Source organism: Heterocephalus glaber, unplaced genomic scaffold, assembly GCF_053883595.1.
Source record: "Heterocephalus glaber isolate CG9 unplaced genomic scaffold, H.glaber_assembly_v1.0 deba00000738, whole genome shotgun sequence".
Lineage (NCBI taxonomy): Eukaryota > Metazoa > Chordata > Mammalia > Rodentia > Bathyergidae > Heterocephalus > Heterocephalus glaber.
In genome coordinates, this window is record NW_028258161.1 from 10,992,951 (window position 1) to 11,012,100 (window position 19,150).

A 19,150-nucleotide genomic window follows, 5' to 3' on the forward strand; every position below is an offset into this window, starting at 1 on the left:
TGCATATTATGTCTACCAACCAACGTAAGGGACCTTGTCTCCAAGCAGTTGCAAAACTGCAGCTTCCCTAATTGTGCTGCCTTGTTTTTCTGAGAACTTTCTACACAAGACCGCCATAGACATAACATGGCTTAGACAATTCAAATACAAAAGCTGTTTTGAGTTGTTGTGTTACTTATGATCTGTTCAATTTCAAGGCAGATCTTCGAGGTTCATCAAAAGTTTGCTCCCTCTACAAAAACAATATGGGCAATTTGGAATCATGACTGCTATTTATTGTGTATTAATGGGTAGCGGTGTCTTAAAATGATTATTTCTAGTTTCCACAACGGTCCTAGTTGTTCACTCTTCTTATAACCATTTTATATAGGAAAAGAAAATAAGACTCAGAGACATTAAGTTCCTTATCCCAAACCACATGCAAATAAACAACAGAAATAGAATTCAGAACCCTAGCGCCCCTGGTCCCAAAGTTGTTCTCTTTCTGGTGTACTTTACTGTTGGAGGAATACAAATACAGTTAAGTTATACCACTTTTCACAATCCTGACTAGCAGTAAACAGGTTTGTCCACTTCAAGATCCACCAAAAGGAGTCGTGAATCCCATTAGAAAGCAGCCTTAGGAATTTCAGTAATCGGGTGTTTTTATTTCTTTTTTAATTTTAATTTTTTCAGTACACATTTGCAGTACATGAAGTTTACATTCATCTTGGGGAGTAGGTGCCTGTACTCAACACAGCTTATTTCTTTTTTTTAATCCCCTTCCTCTTCCCATCCATCTCCCTCCCTCCATTTCCAGATCCCCTTCCCCATTTTCATTCTTGCTGTTATTATTATTCTTAACTCATGTTTGTGGCATATACTGTTCACACTCCTTGTAGGTGTTTGGTACCTGTACATAGCAAACCCTACGTCTTCCTGCTTCCCCGTTCCTCCTCCTGCCCCGCCCTGGGTCTCCTGCACCCCTTCCCCTTTGGAAGAGACCTGTCCCCTTGTCCCCCTTCTACCCATCTTATTTTGCTCTTTGTGCTTTGCCTTATTCAAATGAGAGATACTGTGTGGTATGTAAGCTTGTGTGTCTGAGTTATTTCACTCAACATTATACTTTCCAGGTGCATCCGTTTTCCTACAGATGTCTCAGATTCCCTCCACTTCTCCTGCCACACTGTAGAACAGCTACTCATAATAACTGAACATAGGCTGCATGGAGTAATGATAAAGGGCGAGAGTATAAATGCAAGGTCTCTCACCTCACAGCGATGTATGCCTGGACCTATTGACGCTGTTATAGCCGGAAGTAATTCTTTCCTCAAAACATAGGAACAGAGTCCAAATCATTTAAATAGCTGAAGGAATAAATACTACCTCTGAACATATAAAGCTGAAAATACATCACAGAAGACATTATCTTACTTAAAAAAACACTTCGTATCAATTATAAGCTCTCCCCATCCTAGTAGACATTAAGCCTTAGTACCAAAACAAGGGGAAAAGGAAAAAAGGGGGAAATTAAAAATATATAACATACACACATGGAGAAACAAGGGCCGTGAAAGACCTCCAAGGTCTCCTAACTCCCCCGGGGCAGATCAAGGGAGCATAAGGAGAGGAAGGCAAATACCAGGTAGTGGAGCTGTATGGATTGGGTGCCTTAGTGACTACAAATGTAGCATGGAATTTCTACTTGGGTAATTCTCTGATTCATCACAAACTCACTGTTCCCCCTTCCCCATGGGCTTGTGTTCCAAGACCCACAGTGGACGCCTGTAAACACGGATAGTGTCAAACTCGATATGTACCATGTTTTTTCCTACATGTATATGATAAAGTTTAATTTGTAAACAAGGCGACTAAGAGATTAATGATAATAACCAATAATAAAATAATTATAATAATGCACTGTGATAAAAGCATTGCGTTCAGCTTTTCACATAAAGGAAGCATTTTTACAGCTTCCCTTTGGCATGTCTGACTTGCCAGCATCACCAGTCTTGCACTTTGCATTATTAAATAAAATGGGGCTTATTGATACTGCAGTGCTGTAGGGTTATATACTCGAGACAGCTAAGTGACCGATCTCAGGATCATGAACAGCGTGGGTGACCCGTGTCCCCGGTGGAACACAGTGCAATCCAATCACCCTACACAGAATGGTGTGCAATTTAAAACTCATGAATTGTTTTATTCTGGAAACTTCCAATTAATATTTTTGGATCAAGATTGCCTATGGGTAAATGAAAGTGTGGAACACAAAACTGGCTAACAACGGGGTTCTACAGTACGCTTTTGATAGATACTTTCCATACTTGCTACATACACCTCCCATTATTTCTGGGGTTTTTTGTGTGTGCATCTTCCTAGCCAAGTAAGAGTATATGTATTAAGTTGCTAATAAACTATCTGTCTTTTAAGATGACTTTAATAAACCTATTGTAAATGGAAAATCAACTAGATAATATAGCTAGTTACACAGAGTTTGGAAAACAAGATAATTAATTTTTTCCTTAAGAGCTTCACCAACCGTCTCTCCTTTCCTGCCTCTTACTATTTTATTTCATTTTATCTTATTGGTAGTTGTACTGGGGATCGAACCCAGGTCCTACAGCACTAGAACATGCCAAGCAAGTGCTCTACCATGGAGCTACATCCTCAGCCCTGTTTGTTTGCTTGTTTGTTTGTTTGTTTTTTCCCAGGTTCTCATTACCTTGCCCAAGTCTTCTGCCCAAGGCTGTTACTCTATGGCTTGAAACAATGATTCACATTGTCATGTGTGTTTTGTAAGATCTTGCGTTCCTCTCCCACTGTGTGTCCTGGGAAGCAGTTTCTCCTTCTGTATCTGGTAGCTGCCTTCAGTTCCCTTGGCTGTTGGGTCCATGTACATAACAGAGAGACCGCTCCTGCTGGACGTTAGCTGGGGACTCAACTGGAGAAACATTTAAAACAATAGAGGATATGGGCAACAGCGCGGGGCTGTGGGCTTGGGTCTCTCAGCTCTTGCTTTCTCCTGAGAAACTGTCCGGCCCTGGAATCCAATGATGGCCTCCAAAACCCTCTTGCGTCCATAAGGGGTGGAAAAATGACTAGAACTACTCCATCCTACTAGGGAGAGGAGATGGCACCAGGCCTGCTCAAGCTCAGAAATCTTACAAAGAATGTACGGTTTTCCTTACACACACACACACACACACACACACACACACCCCAATTCGTTTGAGTTTCTACAATGAAAATATGAAGTCTGTTTACTCCTATGTATGAGACCCAGGCTTTTTTGTATAATACTTTGATTCAACACAGTAACTACTATCTGCTTCTCTGCTCATTCATTGTCTATTTTTGGATGTCTGGAAAGAATTTGGGATCGGGAAATTTAATTTTTAAACTCCTTTTGAGTGGAAATGTGTTTGCTCTTTTTCACACAGCTTTCTGCCTCTCCCCCCACCCCATTATTTTAAAACTCATAAGATTACATTTTTAATTATTGTTCAAGTACATTTATCTCTAACGTCTCAAAAGATATAACAAGGGGTAGAAAAGAAAGCATAGCAGGGGATTTATTTTGGTCCAAAAAAAAAGTACTAGGTACATTGTCTCTGTCTAAATAAGTAACTTTAATGACTAAAACAAATACTAAAAAAATTTTTTTAAACCTCTTATTTACATAACAATATGTGACATCTTTAGCACAATATGTATGGCAGCTGCTTAGCATTTAAGTATATTTACACCATAGGAACGAGCCACTCTTTCCTATCTAGATTTCTATGAAATGGCTTTGCCAGAGCTATTCTCTGTATATTATGCTCAACCCCCATTTTTGGTTTTGTTTTTGTTTTTTGTTTTCTAATCTAAGATCCTAAGGGTACTTGTTTTCTCCCTCTTTTCCTCTCTTTATAATTTCTTTGAGTCATGCTTAAGTAGTACTATATTTTGAATATCCTGCAATGCCCGCAGACATGTTCCTCCTGATGGGACATTTCTTGAAGCTGTAGTGTGGAGCTGTTCTTAACATTTCCTGTCTAGTTTGTGGCAGGGCCATTGCAAACTGCGGTCCTGACGCAAGGTGGTGCCACATGCTTCCGGGGAGGAAGGTGCTCAGCGCATCTTTTAGCAGACAGCTCGCCAGTCATCCTCCGGTCTCAGCCTCAGTCCATGAGCAGTGAAATTCCGCTGTTGTTTCAAAGCAAAGCCAGCAGCCGCCGCCCGAGAGGAGCCTAGCAATCCACCTTCACAGTTAAATTCGTATCATAACCCCTGGACTCTACAGGGTTGATCAAAACACATGGTAAATGTTTAAATTTTTTGAAATATCACAGTAAAAAACATTAATCCTCCTCAAAATACTCCTGTCCCCTTTGAACACACTCATCCAATTGTTCTTGCTACTTTGTGAAGCAATTCTGGAAGTCAGCTTTCTTAGGGGTCTTAAGACAAAATGCAATGAACAGTGCAGTGAATTTTGCTACTAGTGTCACAGAAATATAACAGAAATATATAGTCCCCATCGTGCAGCCCCTTTACACATCCGTGCCAGAACATGCACAGTGGCCTCATCCATTGTGTTCCCTGGACCTGGCATCCTCTGACTTCTGACTCTTCCCCATGACCTTTCAGAGTCATTTTCAACGGATTTGGGACATCAAAGCAGCCACAGTAGAGTAGCACATCTAACAAAGTAAAATAAGACATTCACAGTTGTTGGCCTGGTGGTTTTATTCTCTTTATTTCCATTCCTCTTTAGAAACTATGTAGTTCTGGTTACCACTCAGGGCTGCAGTAGAAATAACAGATTAAAAATAACCAGGTTTACAAAACCTCATCACTGTGTCAGTGTGCAGTAAAACAATGATCTGTTCTTTTGAAGGCAGGCCTTCCTGAATAGCATATTCTGCTAGGGGCAGCAGAAACTTAAGTTTACTTTAGTTTATAAAAGTGTATTATCCTACCCCAGAAAGACACTCTGTTGGGTCGAATAATTAGTTTTCGATGACCCCTGTGGATTACTATTTGTCACCTTAGTTTCCCAAAGGAGAGATTAAAAGAAATAAAATGGAAAACTTACAAAAATAAAAGACCCTACCATTGTAGCAATATAGAGCTGGGCCAACTATTTATTTTCAAAACAAAAATCGCAGATCTTATGACAGTATATTACCATAACTATGCCAATTAGAAGAGAGTGCATTTTGATTATTTGAAGTACTCTGTAATATAATGAAAATCTTGGATTCCTTTTTGTTCTGAAGTTTGTGTTACCAATGACTCCCTGAGTTATATGTCAGAGCATAGTAAAAATTATAAGAATTGGGCAAAAAGGACAAAAGGATAGTGAAGTATTTTATCCTCAAAGAGCATTTTAGTGATATTATATATATGTTTAAGCAAAGACAGACAGTAAGAGGTAATTTTGAACCTGGAGTTACTCATTCCTGAACAATATGTTCTTGTAAAGTACTGTATCTGCTATTCATGCTGAAGTAGAATCAAGAACTTGGTGTGTTAGATGTGGCCTTAACACTGCTGTCTGATCTTGTCAGAGTATTAGGAATCTAATAGTGATTTTTTTAAAAAACATACCTAAGAAATCTTGCCTTGGGTTGCTGCAGTTGAGTGAAGACTCAGGCATTCCCGCATTGCTTTTTTTTTTACTGAAAGCAGCTCACTTCTAAGCCCACCCCCTCGGCTGATTTCCCCATCGTGCAGCCCCTTTACACATCCGTGCCGGAACATGCCAGGAGCTTGTTCCGAGGTGTATTATAACCGCAGTCTCAGAGATGGGCTGCTACATATCAGTCTCCGAGTCAGGGCCCAGGAACCTGCCATTTGAGACTTTCCCCCTGGGAATTTTATTCTGTTCTCTACAGCACCTGAAGAAAGTGGACGAAGGAATGATAGAACAGAGTGGGCTTGGTAACTTGTACTATGGAGCATGAAGTCATCTTATGGCTATGGTGTGATTTCTTCCCTTCAGGAATCATAAGGCTGTGGCCCCTGCTCTGCACCTGGAGCTCCCAGTTATCCCCATTTCATAGGTGAAGATACAGTGCACGTGACCCACTTACCCAAAGTCATAGAGTTTGCAAGTCTGCTCGCTATTCTCCTATGGTCCTAGTTCAAAGCCTGTGCTTTAGACAAATCATTGTTCAAGCAGGTGGTTTGTGTTCTAGAAAATGTTTTTGTCCCTTTCCCCCAAAAGATCAGCTTGTTGAGTTTAAGCAATTTTTTTCTCTACTTTATTCTAGAAATCTCCTGTATTCCCAATTTAAGTGATAGTAGCGAAATAGGATCTGTATCGCACTGTAAAATTCTACATATATATGAGGTACCATGTGGTAATTGTTATTAGGAATTTAGTAAATGCATACCTTAATTTAGATTTCTTTTTAACTGTTCAGTAAAACAAAATCGCACTTTTACCACGTGATGATTGTATATTTAATAAACGAATAGGAGTTGGGCGTGGTGGCACACGCCTGTAGTCCCAGCACTCTGGGAGGCTGAGGCAGAAGAATCACAAGTTCAAGTCCAGTCTGGGCAACTTAGCAACTCTAACAGATCTTGTCTCAAAATAAAAAACAAATCAAAAAGAGCTGGGGATGTAGCTCAGTGTGAGAAGCTCTGTGTTCAATCCCCAGTACAGACTGGAAAAGAGGAAAACGAGGAAGGAACATAACCAAACACTGTCCCCTGGCCCATTAGCGGGTTCCACGCGTCATTTCCTCTGGCCGGAAGCCGATCTCCAGGCCTGTGGGGGCACAGGACTTGTAATTTAGATGAAAGGGGTCCTCTCCTTTTTCTAGAGGTTCTGTATCCCTGGACAAAATGTAGAGTGGATCCTTTTAAGTCTGGCGAGGCTGAAAGCAGAGGGAAGAATTCCTTGGTACTGTCCCGGCCACAGGGCCACGAGGATCACTAGACCAGATGCCTCCCAGATCTACAGCAGATGAGGCACTCGCCTTCGCCTCGCGCATCGTTCCTTTTAACTTCTCTTGTCCTTCAGTACCATCCGCAAACATCTTTCCAGTTTCCATTTCAAAATACACCTCCAGCCCTAAGTTTTACATTGTGTTTCTGAATTAAAAGCAGAAAGCCGCAGAACCTGAAGGTAGAAATGTGTTCTAGAACCCTGACATGCCATGTGTAGTTTTAAGGTTCAGACTTATTAAGAACACTGAAGTGTATTTGGGATGTGGAAAGACCAGTGATGGTATTCAGCTTGTGTCTAAAATGTTTTTTCTCTCGTAATAAGTACAGCGGTTGAACTGTGAGCACAGCCACTGCCTTTTGCTATTCTTCTGAAGGAGACAAGAAGCGTGTGAAAGTCATCTCTTTTGTGTGTCGTTTCTGGTGTTAATGCAGTCAGACAGGTTTATCTTCAAGATCTCCCGATCTGAAGGATCATTTCTGGAGATGGTAGTTTGAGGAATTTGAAAAGCACAGCCATCGTGTGAGCCAATCCACAGATATACTGCAGTTCATATATCAGAGGAAAACTGTTTGATGGTTTTTCGAATACTGAGGAGTTTGAAAGTACACGGATGGAGCCAGATTTTCCAGCCAGACTTTCCATCTAGAATAATGTGCGTTATTGTAGATGCACGTCTTTCCATTTAAAAAACTTCTCTGCCATAGAAAGCTCTGTAGTGCATTGTAGCCCAACACCAGTCACCAGTATATCTGGTAACAGTTTAACCCTTTTAGGTGTGTGTGTGGCAGCCACAGGATTAATCTTGGGAGAAACAGCCCTTGGGCTACTGAAGAACACACAAGGTCCCTTAGGACGTGAAGGGAAGATTAAGCTGCAGCTAAGATCAGGGAAGGTCCACCGGGCTTTGGAAATAGTGGCCCATCTTGTGTGTAAGAGAAGTGATTTAAAAACAATAAATGGTCCTCTCAGCACACGGGCACAGAGGAGGAATTCAGGCAGAAAGTCGGCTGAGGCTGCAGCTAGAAACCTGGCTCTCATGGGTGAAGCATTTGGGTAACGTCTCCAATATTCGCCTTGGGAAAGATGAAGCAACCAAATGCAGCAGACACTAAGCTTGGTAGGTCAGTGCTGTCTGGGCCCATGGCGTGACTTTGGCATGGAGAACAGCGAAAGAGCCACCTTGTCTCTGAAGGTGGCAGGCTGGACACTCAGTCCATTAACCTGGGCCAACGGGCTTTGCTCAGAGTGAAATTATGTTATCCTTCCACAGTGGTTTTCACATGAAATCTCTAAACAGTACTAATTCTCCTGGTGGTGCCATTCAACCCCATTTTCTAGATGCAGAAAGATAAAATGTGAAAGCTTATTTTTCTTCCTTTACAAGGACTCCCATTAACATGATATGCGTGCTCAAATTCCCTTCTAACACTGTACAAACTATTAAGTATGTGATGTGGTCCTCATTACTGGCACCTGAGTCTGGGACTGTTGTCCCCACTTTCCAGGTGAAGAAGTAGAAGCACAGAGAGGCCAAGCAGTCACCCGGGGCTCACCCAGCATCAGAGGAGGACAGGAGGCCAGCCCCTGCTGCTGGCTTCTGGGTCTGGGCTCTGACTGCTGCAGTGCCTGCGCCTGTGACCCCCTCTAGGCCACCCACATAGTTGATATGAGGAGCCAAGAATAGAAATGAGAATATTTCACATGTCCAGACCCTCTGTCTGGTCACCCACCAGCCCCTTTCTCCCCATGGACCTCGTTCTCAGCTTCAAAGTAAAGTCTCTGGAAGCTTCAGACTGGGGGAAGGAGGGGCCTTTGAGCTCACAGAGAAGTGGCCTTGGAAGAAAGGACTATGCAGAATAATTTGGCATCAAGAACACTTAATATGTTTAGTGGGAAAGACTGAAAGTGAGCTGAAACATTATCATTGGGTGGTATTCTGTTTATTCTAAGAAGTTACTTTCAAGTCCCAAATCCCACTTCCTGCACTTTCAGTGCACCAGCCCAGAACAGCTGTGCATTCTACCAGAACAGAGACGGCAGGGAATTAATAAGGACCCTTCAGCTTGGAGCCATTGCACTCTGCATAGTAAGGAAAGGCCATCCAGGTTATGCCTCCCAGTGGATGAGGAGTCAAGCAGCACTTTACTGCCCACAGGCAGTCTCTGGAAGGAGAGAGATGTGTATCACCGCTAGTGTCAGTGGGCTTCCGCCTACCCTGAGGCTTTGACATGGAAACATCCCCCCACCTAACCAGCAAGCTCTTCACCATTGGTCCAAAGTAAAGGGATGTGGCTACTGATTTGTAATTTGTGGCATGAGCTAGCGGGGACAATGCATTGACAGAAAGGCAGCTGAAGGTGGGGACCCTGTGGCTGCAGGCATCTGGGCATCATTAGCCACAGTGGGGCTGCCCACGTGAGAGGTAGCAGGAAGGAAAAGAATCTCTAGCCAGATGGTGCTGGAAGTCATGGCTGGAGGAAACTCTGGCTTAATTTTTGGAAAAGATTTTTCTTCAGACTCAGAAATGATTTGGGGAGCCACTTTCTCTTTAAGGCCCCAGAATGAATAATTTAGCCAGTGTATTGCAGAAGAGAAAAAAGTAGTTGGATCCATAAAGATGTGGTGGGTTTCATTTTATAATTTTCACTACTTAGAAGGCTCCCAAACCTCCCCCACTGCTAGGCTCACAAAATCCAGGCTCCTCATTGTGACTTTTATCAGCAGTAGTCTTGATAGTCACCAAGCTTTTGTGCAATTTCTTCTTGTCCTAGGGAAGTTTTAAAGTGGAATTCATTTTAAATTAGTGAAACTGTTAGAAGCAGTTTACCTGTCAGCAGATCTGCGTTAGTTTCTTGGGTACAGCGGACCATCAAGTTATGACCAGCCTGACATACAAACAACTTGGGTTAAGACCAGGATTTTAGTTTTCACCTATGACCAAAGTCTTGAGTTACAACTCGAATGCCGGCTGCTTGTGCTTTTAGATGGTCTCAGATACAGACTTAGCCCTTAAAGAGTTCTGGAAAGAACATTACAGCATCCTTTCATGTGTGGGGTTAATTGGGAAGTCCTGGGCCAGTGTCTGTCTAAGGACACTGAGATCTGCCTGTATGCAGCAGAGAGACTTTGAAGGCCAATTTTGAATTGACCAACTTGAGTTACAACCAGCCCTTGGGAAAGAATTGAGTTTGTCAGTCAAGGGTCTACTGTATATATAGGTTTTGCTTTTTTTCTTTCTTTTTCTTGGCAGATATCATTTAGAATGATGTATCTTTACTCATTCAAAAGCTGTATCCAGAAGAGAGAAGAGCAAAAACTTTCCTCTAGAAGTGAAGGAAGAAAACTCTCGAGGAATTATTTAGCAGTAATGTATTCTGGGCTATAGGAGAGGACTTAGAGGGATAGCACATCTCTGAAAACACCGTTGATTAAAATGTGAAGGAGTGTAAGAGAGCTTATTTTGATTCCTAGTTCTGCATTTTGAACACATCCCTTGATATTACAGATTAAATCATAAGGAGAAAAACGTCTTTTTAAAAATCTCTCTGGTCTAAAATTCTAGCAAAAAATAAAGAAAAAGAGTTGAATGGGTTTTTAATAGACGGTCATTCCACAGCCCTTTTATGAACATGATTCATTAGGACTCGCTATGATCTTTGCGTGTAGCTTTATCTTTGGATATCAGTTGGATAACTCAATGTGGGATTAAGAACATGGCCTTCAATGCCACCTGAGCTGTCACATCTGAGTCCCTTGGGAGTTCTCAGATATGGAAGGTAAAGGGTCATTGTAAATGAACATGATGGTGCTGTGTCACAGGGTTATTGAAACCATTCACCAGAGACGATTTGCAGAGTTCCTGGCATAGTGGTTGGCATGAGAAGAAGCATTCAATAAATGATAGTAATTGTTATTTAACATCTCGCTTCTCAACAGTCAAGTTTAAATTGGATGGATATAGATTTTGAATTCTTCCAGGTTGCTTCTGTTCACAGCCAAAGTCCACTGCCACATCAGGGGAACTCGAATGGTGGCGTATCATCTTACTAGTACAGGGTCATTCAAAAGTGAAGGTTTTGTTTTAAAAAATGAGCTCGGCGTCAAAGTGCATCCCTGTCATCCCAGGACTCTGGGAGACTGAAGCAGGAGGAACACAAGTTCAAGTCCAGCCTGGGCAACTTAGAGATTTATGGAGGCCAGGTTTTGAAATGAAAAAAGGAAGGAAGGGAGGGAGGGAGAGAGGAAGGAAGAGAGAGGGATAAAGAAAGAAGGAAGGGGAAGGAAAGGAAGAGCTGGGGATGTAGCTCAGTGTGAAGGACCTGGGTTTAATACCCAGTATTGCATAAACAAACAGACCAATCCAAAAGTTGTAAGGTAAGTACAGAATGACCTCATTTTTAAAATGTGTATAATACTTGTTTAGAATGCCACAGATCCAAATGTTAATATTAGCTATCCTTTGTTTTCTATTTTATACTTTCTTAGATTCTGTGCAGAGAACCTATGTTACTTTCTCATTAGATTAAAAACAACAAATGCTATTTTTAAAGAGGAAAGAAGTGCATAGTCACAATGGAACTAATCTGTGGGCGTGTGGCTAAGCCTGGCCAGGCTCCTGGTGTGGGGAAGTAGAGATCTGGACCTCAGGCAGTGGAACCAGGGAGCCTTTGGTACGTTTGTTAAGATCTTGCCAATTTGTAGCAGTTGGTATTCCAGTATCTTCCCTGTGGATTTGCATAGTCCTACTTCCTGATGTCTGTGCTTTTCCTCAGTTTTTCCAAGTATGTAGATAACTCCAGAAGCAAGTGTCCCAGGGCTGTCTGCATCCCTGAATGTTGTCCACCCCTGCTGATACCGGTGATGGTCCCCAAACTGAACGAGTCTGCAGAAGAGTCTCAGGAAGCTGAACCTCTGGGTTTGCTTGAGATCACTGACAAAGGCCCCAGATGTTTAATTTTGCTAGGCCAGTTTTGATAGGTGAGGTCCATATTTTCTTCAGTGGTCTTAAAATGTAGCTTCCTCTTCCCTCCTGACGAACCCGGTCATCTGCTACGCCCCAAAGCCTGCACAGCTGCTTTGGTGATAATTTCTCCCTTCTTTGGCTCCTTGTCCCTGATCCCAAAAGACTCTTGTTTTTACACTCTCCACTTTAATTTAGGGAAACATATCAGATATTACATGATTTTAAAAATGCTTGTATGCTTACTCTTGCTTAGTTTCATTTACATTTCAGTGGTGTGTGTAGTATTTTGTGGGACGCTTTAAAACATTCCTAACTTGAGGGCTTATTTGTTAAATGTGAATAAAAAAAAACTCAGAGGAAGAAGATTTGGCCGTATTTTTCTCCTTTCATGGCTACACATGTTACTTCAGGGATATATATCGGAATTAATATGCTTCTAAATGGTCCTTAACAAAGTTGAAAGGGTCCTTGGCCCACCGAGCTCTGTGCTTATAACTCGAGTTGCTGTAGAACTGAGGTTTTATTCTGCTCTGTGTGTGTGTGTGTGTGTGTGTGTGTGTGTGTGTGTGTAATTGTTTCTCTACTTAACTTTATAAGGAAACACATGTCCAAACTGAGGATAGCCCCATTTTAAGTTTCAACATGGTTTGGGTTTTACAGCATCCAAGTTTTTCCTAACTATGCACCTCTTTTTTTTTTCTTTCCTTTGGTCTTAAAACACGCTCTTTTGGCTGCTTCAATAAGTTGTTCCTGCCAACCAGTTGCTTTTATGGTAATTGACAGCATAGCTGATTTTTTGGAACCTTAGAATCTAAAAAGGCATTTGAGCTCAGACTTTGGGGAGGCCGGGCCAAGCTACTTACAGAGTAAAAGCTACAGCTGAGCCAAATGTGGGGCAGCTCAACCCCAAGTCCATGTGATCCGGGAAGGGCACTGAGAAGCCTACAGGGCAGGGCGAGCTCAGCTTGGCCAGCGCCCCCTGAGTTTCGGCAGCATTTGTATCCTTCTTCCTCCTGCCCCACTGTCTCTAGAGCTCCTGGTGCCACTTCCAGAGGGGAGCGGGCGAGGACACTCACCAGTGGGCAAAGGGGCCGGAGCTCTGTGACTGCTAGTGATGGGGCCAACAGACCTTAAATACTGGCTCTGGGTGGAAAAGACAAAATAGTTGAACCACAAAAAGAGCCAGTAAGTTCTGACTTCAAAGGAAAGAGCATAAGAAAAAGGCATTACAACATTTAATACCACCATTTTGTATAACGATCGAATTGTAAATATTCTGAGTTTCCTTCAGATGATATCAGTCCTTTAAAATAGCTAGGACATCTCTCCAGATTTCTTCTTAGCATTAAGAATAGAAAAAAGAAAAATTTCTTTCTCCAAACCACCAGCTCTTTAGAGTTCTTGCTCTCCTACAAAACACAAACCTTTCAGAGTGGAAAGGCACCTGTTGTCTTTCCTTTGCCTGTTGGTCTGTGACCCCGAGGGACCCATGAGGCAGAATATCCATCACTGGGATATTCCCTACCCGGGGCAGTCCACCAACAGCAGCCACAGGAAACCCTAGCACCCCTTTCGTTTCTGAACCCAAAGTATCCCAAGCACACATACCCACCAGGGTGGGGACAGCCAGCTTTTTCTTGTTGGTTTGCAATATTTGAGGCTGAGCGTTCTGACACACAGTTTTAGCGCTGACTATGGAGAGCAACACAAGATGCTTTTTCTCCTCATTACATTTTATGAAGATTTTTCTTCCATTCTTGGAAATGAAACTAATCCACCCATCTACTGACATTGAGTATGCCCACCTGCCTTAAAATAGAGAATTCAGCCTTTTGCATACTCATTAAGATTTGTGAAACTAATTAAGAATACTCAAATGGGGATTTGGGTCTGGGCTTTTTACACTTAAAAAGTGTTTTCTTAGGCACCAAAGTGTAAAACACATACAGCCTGAGAGTAAGCAGAATTGCAGAGCTGTACAGTTGGCCACGTGAACTTGTTTCTCAGTGGCACAAGTTCAAGGAGTTAGGCGCAGGGAGGCCCAGCCATGCTAGGTTCCTGGGGCCCCGGACGCAGGAGTTCAGTCCCCTTCTGAAACGGGAGTACTGTGGGGACCAGAGCAGGGAATTCTGGCTGCAGGGACCCCGACTGAGGTCATCTCAGCGCTCTGTGCCCCCTTAGGGACTTGATAGGCACGGGCTCCCCTCTGGTCTGCACGGTAACCATCCTCAGGCCGATGGTCAGGGTGGAAATTGGGCTCCGGTCCTCTTATATGGGTGCCTGCTTCTTTCATGCACCCGAGCAAGTAGTTCCATCTACATAAGGTTTGGTTACTTCTTTCATGTTATTTAAGCTTTGTGAAGCTTATATACCTTTTGCCAGATCTTTTCATTGAATAAATATCCCTATAACCTATTGCTTCACTTTGGCAGTAAAATTGTTGCAATTTGTGAGCAAAATTGAGCAAAGCCTTAAAGTCATTTTTTTCTTTGTAAAATGTCCAATGTTACTGGCTTCCTTTCTCCCAAAGTCCGTGACTTGTTCTCTATTCTAGTAGCACCTTGTCCCTGTCAGTACCAAGGAAAGATTTATACAGACGATTGGACTGAATAAAGAATGTCTTCTTTGCAGTCACTGCAGAAATATGCTCTGTACAAAGCCACCAACACTAAATAAACTAAAACGCAAAACTCTGAGAATAGTGCCTCGTGCACAGTGAGTTGTCTATAAATCAGAATTATCAGAGTTCTGCTTTCCTCCATTTACACAAGTCATTTTATAGTCCCAAAAGTACCCGAAGCAAGGCCAGATGATCCAGAAGCTGACAGAGCTGCTGAAGGCGACCATCCAGCTGCTCACAGGTCCAGCTGCCTTCCTAACGGATGCCTAAGACCTTACAAAAGCTGCCTGAATGTCCAATGAAAGGCTGAAGGAACTAACTTGGATTGCTCCTTTTCAAGGCAAGACGCAAGTCTGGTTTGCTTGCTTGCCTTTTATTTTTTTCTAGTTCCCTTGGTTCCCAGGTGAAGGTTTGTGAAAAGGCTCAGAGAGCCATTTTTGTCTCGTGATCTTTTAACAGGCTTTCCAGGCCTCAGGTGTGACCGTGCCTTTCCCTACACTGTTGGCCTCCCAATGATAAGGTCCATTTGCTCACAGTAACTTAACCTCAGATTTTTGTATATCTTAATTTATTACCTGTTCTTACTCTCTCTCTTTTTTTGGTACCGGAAATCGAACTCAGACCTTCCACTTGCAAGGCAGGCACGACACCCCTGAGCTAAATTCCTGGCCTCATTTTATTTATTTTTATTTATTTATTTTTAATACATGTTAGTTATATAGAATAGTGGGCTTTACTTTGGCATATTTGTGCATGCATGTAACATACTTTGATCATGGAGAAAATGGGGTATAACCCTGGCATGGAGGCACATACCTGTAATCCCAGTACTCTGGGAAGCTGGGGCAGGAGGATCCCAAATTCAAGCCCTGCCTGGACAACTTAGTGACTTAGTGAGACATGTCTGAAAATTTAAAATTAAAAAGTCTTGGGATATAGTTAGTGCAAAGGCCCTGGATTCAATCCTGAGAAACACACACAAACACACACAAAGAGATGTATACACACAATGGAGTATTATTCAGCCATTAAGAAGAATGAAATCATCTCATTTGTAGGGAAATGGATGAAACTGGCATGTTAAGCGAGACTCAGGAAGCCAAATATCATGATTTCTTGCATATGTGGAATCTAAGACAAAATCAAGGTTATTGTTTGTTTTTTGTTTTTATGCTTCTTAATAAAAAATGACTTTGTTTTTGAAAGAAAGTAATTAAATTTCAACCGTGTTTCTGGATGAACTTTCCTTCCTGTTAATAAATGATGAAACTCCTGAGATTGAGAAAGAAAAAAAGAAGAGTAATTGAATTTTTGCTTCTCTTTGCAGATGCCCTGGAAAATGGATCCAGTAAGGGCGACAGGTGAGCAAAGTGTTTTCATCTGCCCAGTGCAATGCGCAATGCCATTTCCAGCGCAACGTGCAGGGCGTTTGATTGTTTCTTCTTTCTGTTTTGCTTCCATCCAGTGCAGCTCACAGAAAGGGACTGAGCAAGGATGACACGTACTGGAAGGAGATCAATGCGGCCATGGCCTTAACAAATCTTGCCCAGGGAAAGGACAAGCTGCAGGGAACCACGAGCTGCATCATCCAGAAGTCCTCCCACATAGCGGAAGTGAAGACAGTCAAAGTGCCCCTGGCGCGGCCGTTCTGAGAGTGCGTCTGAAGGATGCTCTTCCGCAGCAGTGTTTTCACAGTGCTCCTCAGGGAGTGCAGAGGACTCCTGCTCAAGCCTCCTTGTATCTTTCAGTATCCTAAATATATCATTTAGTCACTTCTACAAAAGACATATAAATTATAAAAAAAACCCTCATTTTAATCAAAAATATTAACTTATTTTATGTTACTCAAACTATGCATAAAACATCTGCATTCCCATTACAGTAAGTGCCTTGCTTCCGGAAAACTAGCTCCAACGTGGGCATAGTAGGACAGCTATGCCTCAAATTGCCAACGCCCTATGCTTATTAGTCTGTGTACGTCCCCCAGACCAGCCTAACCATTTCAGGACTGAAACCAGAGTTGCTGAAAGCCCTTGAAATATACTCGGTAATTCACACCTTAAAACTTGGGTATCTACTCAGTGCAGATAAAAAAATGTCCCTTAAAAAAAAATTACCTTATTGAAAATTGAAAATTGTTCAGTGTGCTTTTCAGAGTGCTGAGAGAATTTTATGCATTTATGTATTTTGCCTGCATATCTGATATGTTCCCATCTTCCAAAAATGAAAGGTGCAGCCATCCACAAAATGCATACATGGAAGAAGTGATTCCCACAGACTAATTGGAAATTGCAAAGCATACGTAGTGATCAGAAAAACTTTTTTTCAAGCGCTGCTGGAAACACCACAATGCCCTTTAGAATTCATTTGGATTTTCTTTTCCTGAAGTTCTGCTGACATTTTAAAAAATACTTTATTATATAAATAACTGAACATTCTCCTGTAGAAAACTAAACCTATAGTTTTAAAACATAATCCTGTTTGTATTAGAGTTTAGTGGGGGTTTTTTTGTGATGGAAACTTTTTCATATGGAATGACTAAAAGCTTTTTATTTGGTTCATTTCAAAATTACAATTGCTGATGGACAATTTATATTGCAATGAGAACAAGACAATGAAGGAAATGTATCTCTGTGAATATACATACGTACACATAAAATTGACTTTTAAATTTAAAACATATGGCAAACAAAACATTGAGCAGTCTCTGGATTTGGCCAAGTAGGACATTTAAGTAAAAATTAAATGAAATCATGCATTAAAAGAAAGAACATTTTGTTTCTAAATTAGACTATCATTGAATGAGAATAATCAATATCAAGAGAGAACAGTATCTTTTTCAATCAAATGATAATTTCTAATCACCTTGGAAAGACTTGAATCTTTAAACAGTGGAGATGCCAAATATAACAGAATGTATGTACATCAGAGAAGTAAAAAAGTACTGCACTCTTACGGTGGGATTTTTCTTTTTTCTGGGTATGTAATCTATTTTGTAATTTTTTTAAAACTGGAAAGCATTTTTTGTGAGTGTGAATAAGAGCCAATAGTACAGCCATATGGTGACATTTTTCTTTATTTTGCAAAATGCTTTTAAAACCAAAGGCTGCTCTGGTTAAAATATGGACTGTATCAATCTTGATATAAATTGTAGGACACTTTTTCATGTAAGATAGCATTTGGGGATTGGGTTTATTTAGTGTAATGAAGATGATTTGATATGAAAATATTTTGTGTATATTTTTACTTTGTTTTCTAATTTGCATTTTGCAGAAATAGTAAGTGCAAAGCAAGATATGTAAGTTATGACTGTATGATCAGAGGAAGTATGAGTTCCTTTGCTTTACAACTTTAGTATAGATCCAAGAGGAAAACTTTGGAATCATTAGAAAACTATTTTGCCAAAATGTGAGCATGCCAATTAAAACTAAGGACAAATGCTTCACTCTTTTTTCATACTATTATAAGTTATTATGGTATTAAATATTTTAATAAAAGTGTTTTTGTTTTTAACATATTTCGCTTAGGTAAATGAATGCTGGTTGTATTTTATTTGAATTAGGCATGATTGATTTTTGCCATTTAAAAAAAAATCACCAAACTTGTTCTGTGTATAAACCATAGCTGACAAGCCATTAGAGGACAGCTATTTAGATGATTTCTTTAAAGCACCAAAACTTGGAGCCTGTCCTGGAAACACGTTGAGAAGATTTTATAATTAGCACATCCTTGGCAACATCTCCAATTATAATTACTTTTAATTTATTTTTTTCTTTTGCTGCTTTAATATTTTCTGGAAAGTAAAGTCCCCCCAGTCCTTTAAAAGAATCTTGAACAATGATGAGCCAGCAGCTGAGAATCTAACTCATAATTTATATTGTAGAAAAATAGAATTACCTCTTCTTTATTTTGCTGTATTGTAATCATTTTAATAAAATGGATAACTGCCAGGATTTCTTGACGGATCTAAAATAAAAATTAATTTCTAGACCTCAATAATCATATGAATTTTGTTTTCCTTTGAGGGTTGACCAGGCGGAGAAAGTGGCATTACACACAGCAGTCCTCCCTCAGTTGGTAGGGAATAGGATTGGAGCACTGCATTTGCATTAGGGCTGAATTTCATCACGTTAGACCACCAAGTTGCCTTTAAAAACTCAAGTAAAAGAAAGTGATGCTGACTATTAAAATGCCTAATTTAAAAAATGGACATTTTCACTAAATTCCTTCTTTCAGTATGTAATACAATAAGCATCGTTTCTGATATGACCTTCACAAGAAAGAAGTCCCAGGCTTCAAAGCCAGACGGGTCTACGTTCGAAGCTTACCTCTCCTACTCAATTTGGTAAGAGCCATACTCATTCCTGTCTTGTTTCTTCATCTGCAAGGTGGAAGTAAGAGCTGTGCCTGTGGAGTTTTCTTGACAGTTGAGACAATATGCATTGTATCAAATGCTCCCACAGTGCTTGACGGCTAATCGCTACTCAATAAATGGAAGATCCTATCACATAATTGTATTTCTTTTACATGGGGTTTGTGCACAAGAAAGTGGAAATATAAATGGAACATGAGGCATTAGTAGCTTGGCAGAGAGCTTTATGGGTAGAAAGATGTCTAACATAAAAGATTGAAGTGAAAT

General features: G+C 41.0%; 1 protein-coding gene across 5 annotated transcripts in view; it reads left to right on the top strand.

Moving 5' to 3' along the window:
• Positions 1-18,511, top strand: part of Mkx (mohawk homeobox) — a 62,197-nt gene extending 43,686 nt beyond the window's left edge. For 4 of the 5 annotated variants that reach the window (XM_021242013.2, XM_004861836.3, XM_021242012.2 and 1 more), the window contains 2 exons: positions 15,839-15,872; positions 15,977-18,511. In XM_021242013.2, coding sequence (XP_021097672.1) covers positions 15,839-15,872; positions 15,977-16,163 — 221 coding nt within the window. In that variant the 3' untranslated portion in view covers positions 16,164-18,511. The remainder of the gene's footprint in view (positions 1-15,838; positions 15,873-15,976) is intronic. The other variant, XM_004861837.3, reaches the window with a different exon arrangement.
• Positions 18,512-19,150: the final 639 nt, after the last annotated feature.